The sequence below is a fragment of the Cheilinus undulatus genome, linkage group 7 (assembly GCF_018320785.1).
Source record: "Cheilinus undulatus linkage group 7, ASM1832078v1, whole genome shotgun sequence".
Lineage (NCBI taxonomy): Eukaryota > Metazoa > Chordata > Actinopteri > Labriformes > Labridae > Cheilinus > Cheilinus undulatus.
In genome coordinates this window covers 28,246,709-28,254,043 of record NC_054871.1, presented here as the reverse complement: position 1 = coordinate 28,254,043, position 7,335 = coordinate 28,246,709, and the positions used below count along the sequence as shown (strand labels likewise).

The window sequence follows — 7,335 nt, the reverse complement described above, 5'->3', positions numbered from 1 at the left end:
TTACCCTCACCTGATACCAGGGTTACCTTTTGTACTGATTTTTAGATGACTAAACGACAGAGGAGGCTGCTAGCACACACCCTGAGTTTTTTCCTGTGGTTTTCTCACACTAATTTTTAGTTCCTGTTGCTGTGTATCTGTGAGATGTTACTGCTGGACTGTTAGAATCCTGAGATTCTCCTCTTTCTAAAAATCTATAACCAAGTTTACTTCTTACTCCATACTTCTGATGAGTGTGTTAAGCCCTTAAATTCCAAACGGCCAGAAAACCGGCTGGTACAGGAGAGAGGATACAATTAATTGTGTCTTCTCTGGGCCCCAGTAGCCTTGGGCCCCAGGCAATTGTCTACCTTTTAATGATAAAGTACGCCTCTGCAGACAGAAGCTGCTTGCACAATTTCCCCCTGCAGCTGGACTTACCATAAGTATGATTACCTGTTTCCCTTTCAAACCACCATGCTTTCAACGCGTTTCAACTTTAGTCTTTTATAAGTGGTGCAGGTTTTCATGTCTTTGTGGAAACACTGGTCATGTGTGAAGCTTTTCCACCAGTCACCCCATGTTAAGACTTTGCTTGCAAGTCAACCCAGGACCAGTCAGAACCCTTTTTCTTGCCTTTTTCTTCTTTCCTCTCTTTTTTTGAAAAGCCATCTAGGACCCTGCCAGACAGCGTCCCAGACCATGCATGTACCATTTATATACTAAACACTTCTGAGTCAATATTGGTCTGTAAAAGTCTTCATTTTTTTAGGGGTACATAAAATTATTACATCTTACATTATGTAATTTCCCTGACTTTTATACTCTTAAATAAGATAGCCAAGATTGTCACACCGGAAACACAATCGTTCAATGTTGTGAAATGCTTCATCAATCCGGATGAGATATCCCCTTCGTCTAATGCGATACGACAATCCCAGCGGATGTCCCGCCTTCCTCGCCTCTCTATTGGCTAACGTGCGGTCAATTTCCTATCCACCCAATGACAGCTTACAATGTGGAAGGCTGCATTGACCTCCCCCCGGATTCACCTCTAATGAGCAGCCATGATTCGGTCTCTGCGACGCGTCCGGCAGTTTAACTGCAGCCTCCTGACTTTACAAAGAGTCAGTGTTAACTCTAAACTTCCCCTTTGCACGTCCAAGATGGCCAGCTCTGATTTTAGGCTCGAGCGGGACACTTTCGGTGAGCTCAAGGTCCCAGCTGACAAGTACTACGGCGCCCAGACTGTCAGATCAACCATGAACTTCAAAATAGGGGGACCATCTGAAAGAATGCCCATCCAAGTGATCAAGGCCTTCGGGATCCTGAAGAGAGCGGCCGCCGAAGTCAACAAGGACTACGGCCTCGACCCAAAGATAGCAGATGCAATCATCCAGGCTGCAGACGAGGTATCAGCTGGTAAACTGGACGATCATTTCCCTCTGGTGGTGTGGCAGACTGGATCTGGAACTCAAAGCAACATGAACGTCAATGAAGTGATCAGCAACAGAGCTATTGAGATCCTAGGAGGCAAACTAGGCTCCAAGGATCCTGTCCACCCTAATGACCACGTGAACAAGAGTCAGAGCTCCAATGACACCTTCCCCACTGCCATGCACATTGCTGCAGCCACAGAGGTCCACCAAGTGCTGCTGCCTGGCCTGCAAATTCTGCATGATGCTCTCGCTGCCAAGGCTGAAGAGTTCAAAGACATCATCAAGATCGGGCGCACACACACTCAGGATGCTGTCCCTCTCTCTCTGGGACAGGAGTTTGGCGGTTATGTCCAACAGGTGAAGTACAGCATTGAGAGAGTGAAGAGTGCTATGCCTAGGGTGTATGAGCTGGCAGCAGGGGGCACAGCAGTAGGAACAGGACTCAACACTCGCATCGGTTTTGCTGAGAAGGTAGCTGCCACTGTTGCCTCTCTCACAGGCCTGCCATTTGTGACAGCACCCAACAAGTTTGAAGCTCTGGCTGCCCATGATGCTCTGGTGGAGCTAAGTGGAGCCCTAAATACTGTGGCTGTCAGCATGATGAAGATTGCCAATGACATTCGCTTCTTGGGGTCAGGACCTCGCTCTGGCTTGGGAGAGCTCATCTTACCAGAGAATGAACCAGGAAGCAGCATCATGCCTGGCAAAGTTAACCCCACTCAGTGCGAGGCCATGACCATGGTGGCTGCCCAGGTGATGGGTAATCATGTCGCTGTCACCATCGGAGGAAGCAATGGACACTTTGAGCTTAATGTCTTCAAACCCATGATGGTGAAGAATGTACTGAACTCGGCTCGGCTCCTGGGCGATGCCTCCGTCTCCTTCACCAACAACTGCGTGGTGGGCATTGAGGCCAACACAGAGAGGATCAACAAGCTCATGAACGAGTCGCTCATGTTGGTCACCGCACTCAACCCGCACATCGGTTACGACAAAGCTGCCACCATCGCCAAGACTGCTCACAAGAAGGGATCCACACTGAAGGCCGTCGCCGTGGAGCTGGGCTACCTGACCGAGGAGCAGTTTGATCAGTGGGTGAAGCCAAGCGAGATGCTGGGGCCAAAGTGAACTCAAGAGGACACATAAAACACCACAACACAAAAGATACCTTTTCTAATGTGACAAAAGAGGATTTCCAATTAATAAGAGCCAGGCTGTAATAACATACTGTGGAAGCCCTACCAGCTATGCAACTATACAATTTATTTTACTCAGTTTTCCTGTGCTGAGTAATTTACACCTATTCTCTCAAGATCTGGATGTATTTATGCCCTGATCTTAAAACAACAAGGTTTTTTTTAGAAAACCTAAGTTTCTCAATAAAAAAGGTCTTGTCTCATAAAGAAGTCAAAATGTGGAGGAAAAAACCTATGATGAAATCTGAGTAAAATAAAATACATAGATGCATGTCCTCTTAGGGCTTCCATACAAAAAAGTAGGAACATCTCTTTCTCTCAATAAAAAATTTGAGAACTCTGCCGTTGTTCAATGCAGCTTCTTACTCAGTATTTTATTCTCATACAGGTTGTGTGTAACTCAAGCTGCTCTATGCTTCTTTTATTTCACAGTAAAAAATCTTTGCAAGGAATTCAAAAGTAAATTAGCAAAGTGCTGTTAAAGTTTTATACTTATTTCTCAACATTGCAGGCACGGTGTATTTTTATACCAGCTTGTTTCTGAAATAGTCTTAAATACTTTCACAGTCAGGGGGGTATCTGAAAATGTTCGCACTGTGCCATTCTGAAGAAAACAAACACAACTGTACCTCTTGATATCTGGTTTATAGCATGAGTGCTATTTTTTTTTTTACTGATTTTCAGTTCAATTAAACATTTTTGGTTTGAAAATCAACTCTATGAAGGTCTGGCAGTCTTTTCTCATTTTTAACACCATCTTTACGTGTAGTTTTATCATTGTAGACAGGAGCAGCTGATGTTCAGTGGTAAATAAAGGTTTTCAGTGTAAAAATCAACCAACCACTGACATGTCTTTACTCAAATCCTTTATTGTACATATCACAACTTAGAACAAAACAAATGAATGCAAAGCCAACTCATCTCATATAAACATATAAACAAAGCAAATGAAAGATTCTATCTAAAAAAAAAAAAAAAAAGCATAATGTTCAATAAACCAAGCACTGGCTCCTTCTATTTGGTCCAGCTGACCTTGGGAATATCATAATGTTCTGTCAGGTTATCCAGATGGCGATTAAAATCCTGCAATGAAAAAACAGATTCATAAATTTCCTATGAGTTATTTTCATAACTCAACCACACAAGTTTGTTTTTACAATGTGTATTTCCTTCTTTTAATTGACAGTGTTAAAATAATTAAAAAAAAATCATGAATAAGTCAACTGTTAAGTTGGACTGAAAGTAGTTGAGAGATGTTTCATAACTCACCTCAACTCTGTGCTTGTGCGTCTTTGATGCTTTGTTCAAAATCCTCTCCATTTGCTGTTGTGAAAGAGAGACAGGCAGTTTAAACAAATGGATGTATCATTTCAAACAGCTGCAAATCAAGAATGCACTACAGGTGAGCTTGATCTTATTTGTTTATGTCGGCGACAACAGCTGTTGCTTTTGATAATAATGCCCAAAATTTGTGATGAAATGCCTTGAAGTCCACTGTCATTGCCTGCTGTGCTTGGAAATTTTAAAACTCATTATGTCTTTTCCCATTGGTATCCCATGCTGTCAAGCAGTTTACACAGTGATCAGCCAAGCAACAGAGAAAGACACTCTGTTCCTATTATGGTGCTTCAACATGTGTATGTTAACATGAACTTTGTACTTTGAGTAGAAAAGGACTGATAAAAGTCATTACAGGGTATGAACACTAATAAAACTAAAACCATGAAAAGTCATGGACTGTCCTGATATACCGATGAAGACAAAAATGAAATCATTTAAAGGGAGCCTAGATATTAATATATATATATATATATATATATATATATATATATATAGTCTTTATTAAATTAACACCAGTGTCTTTTGTATGATGTTGTACAAAGAAAACACTACATTTTTACATTTTGAGAACATTTTAAAAACAGATTCACAGAGAGGCTTTCACTGGGTGGCACATTACACATCTTTGCAATTACACTCAGCTCAATCTGCAATGCAGTTACCCTATTCCTCTTGTCAATAAAACTGTGCTTGTGTTTAAATCAAAAACGATATAAGAATGATGCACCCATAGGAAAAGATGTGGGAAGATGAATAATGCAACTATTTGACGCCCTGAAAGCCAAAAGTAAATTAATTTCTGAAAGTTCTCAAAAATGTAGCCATCTGGTAACCTTGCAAAGCAGATGGATATGCCCGTTTCCTTGTTTCTCACTGGCGAATCCATCCTGCAAAGCTCCCGTCTGAACTGTTTGGGCCGCTTACAAAGTGACAGGACCAATTAGCAACGAGGGGCGGTAATTTTGGGTGCAGCAACAAGAGGCTGGTGCCATTATGGCCCAAGACATTAGTGTGGATGCTGCTAAAGCACCAGTTTTATCAGAACTTGACAACATTTCTTTGTTAAAAGAAGAACAAAGAACAGCAGTGCGTTGGTTTCTTTTCAAAAACGACAAAAGTCGTGTACTGACATGTCTACAGTCGCCATGGTTCACACTATATAGTTCTATATGGAGTTTATCCCTCGGTAGCTGCGTACGTGCACCTCAGTAGTGGCGTTGACGTCACATGTTTTGTTGTTCTGATTGGCATGTAAAGGTGTGATGGACAGAACGTTCATCCAATCACCCTACAAGTTTTTTTTATTTTTTATTTTTTTAAAGGCTCTGCCCTTTCCCAAACGTTACCTGTGAGTGGTTTTCAAGATGGATGTGTGAAAAAAATCCTCCTGAAGTGCCAGGTTAGTTCTCTTACAGTTCAGCAGGCAATCTCATGGTTTTGTAATAATCATAATCGTTTTTTTAATCCTCAAAATGTGCCACATATATTCATGAAGGAAACAAAGAATAATTAAAGTTCATAGTTAAGTTACATTACATTTCCAGTGTGTTGACTTTTGATCTGATCTGAAGTCTCTAATCAATCAGTGAAATTTATACTGAAAATATATGACTCACCCTTTTTTCTTGCATTTTGTCAAAAGCAATCTGTGCTGGGGTCCTTTTGTCGATGTAGGCTTTCTTAGTTTGCACCTCCTCATCATTCTGATTGGTCACAACTTGCTCCAAGCGATGCTTACTCTCTTTATCCTTCTTCTTCTTCCTGGAACACAGATAAGTAATGCATGATTGGTGGAAAGCTAGATAATCCAGTTCCATAAAAAGGCAGAAGAAGAAAAAGACAGGTGCAAATACTTGTATGAACACATGATCAAACTAAGGCAATAACACACCAGTCTCCCTAGTTACCAAAAGATCAAAAATCATGAAATTACTTGTCTCAGACTTGGAGAACTACAGTCAGATCAGAGCCCTTTTCCAATCTAACATCTCTATCCCACCAAGAGCAGCATGTCAGACAGGCATGTAAAAAATGTATGTGGGGAAAAATGTGGACTCTTCTACATAAATATCTCTTGGTCAATAAAGTTAGAGGCATCTTTTAAAATCAAATATCATTATCCAACGAAAAAAAAGATACTGATATAAACAGCAACTTCTGAGAATCTCATGTGGGGACTGTTATTCATCTGTTTTGGAAATGTAGGCTACATAAACACATATGGAGTGTCAAAATGTTTGTAGATTCATATTTGGTAACATAACCTGTTCTTATAGAAGATGTTTTTATCAATTTTAACTTTAACATATCTCATTAGAATAAATATTTTGTTAAAACTCTCACCATCTTTCAAGCAAAATCTTATATTTACAGGTGTAAGTGTACAAAAATGAAAGAAACCGTGCTTCACATAAAAACCATGTCTTCAGCCAAATATATCATATATATATATATATATATATATATATATATATATATATATATATAGTGTGTTTATGTGCTTCCAATTCTTCATGTGAACAAATTTTGTAATCTTGTGTAATGGTAAATGCCCCGCGACCTTTTCATTTATTTTTGTTTTAGTTGTTCAATCTGTTGTTCTATTAATATATCTTTTCATACATTTTTTCTCTTCCTTTATAGTTTTCTTTCTACAAACTTTATTAATTCTTATGCAATGAATACATTGTCTGTGAATTACAATTTTAAAGTCAAATTGTCAAAATACTTTGGGAACTGATCCTAATTTAATTGAATGGGTTTGTTAAAATGGACCACTGTATAAAAATCATTGATACTATTTACCTATATATCATCATGAGTAGTATGTTGAGGCACTTTGACTGATTTTCCTTACTGTAGTTGAACCACTTAGTACTTGAGCCTCATCTGTTAGCCAGGCCTCCATTAAAAAAAAAAAACCTCTATGAACAATTTTAAGGTCACAAAATGACTGCTTGCCCTCGATTGTATGACATCCTATCGTTATGAGTTTTCCAAAATTGTTACATTACAGTGTCTTGATCAGAATAACTTAGCGTACTGTTAGCATAGCGTTAGCAAACAGGCTAATGGCAGTTTCTTCTTAAAGTACTGATGTGCTTTCTCGGTCCTAGAACGATATTTTGGTCGTTTTTTACGCTTTGAGATTTAAAATGTTAAACTGAATTCTACAACACTTACTTTTTTCCAGCTGATATGGTTCCTATACCTTTCAATTTCAGAGCGCTCTTCTGGGCTGTCGCATATTCAGACATTTTCGAGAAGCTCCGTGCGTCTTCTTCTGCTTTGGTATTATCACAGATACTAAAATACAAACGGATTCGGCTCTGCTGCCACCCGTCGGATTGAAGTAGAATCGTTAAGCACCTTCCTGCAGT

General features: G+C 39.7%; 2 protein-coding genes across 2 annotated transcripts; one reads left to right on the top strand and one right to left on the bottom strand.

The window, feature by feature from the left end:
* Positions 1 to 1,004: 1,004 nt before the first annotated feature.
* On the top strand, positions 1,005 to 2,954 carry fh (fumarate hydratase). Its single transcript, XM_041791596.1, has one exon. It carries the CDS (start codon positions 1,047 to 1,049, stop codon positions 2,544 to 2,546), a length of 1,500 nt encoding a protein of 499 aa, XP_041647530.1. The 5' UTR covers positions 1,005 to 1,046; the 3' UTR covers positions 2,547 to 2,954.
* Positions 2,955 to 3,463: 509 nt separating this feature from the next.
* fam32a (family with sequence similarity 32 member A) lies at positions 3,464 to 7,265 on the bottom strand. Its single transcript, XM_041791597.1, has 4 exons — positions 7,139 to 7,265; positions 5,572 to 5,716; positions 3,884 to 3,937; positions 3,464 to 3,697 (listed from the first exon to the last, which is right to left on the bottom strand). Exons 1-4 carry the CDS (start codon positions 7,210 to 7,212, stop codon positions 3,629 to 3,631), a joined length of 342 nt encoding a protein of 113 aa, XP_041647531.1. The 5' UTR covers positions 7,213 to 7,265; the 3' UTR covers positions 3,464 to 3,628.
* Positions 7,266 to 7,335: the final 70 nt, after the last annotated feature.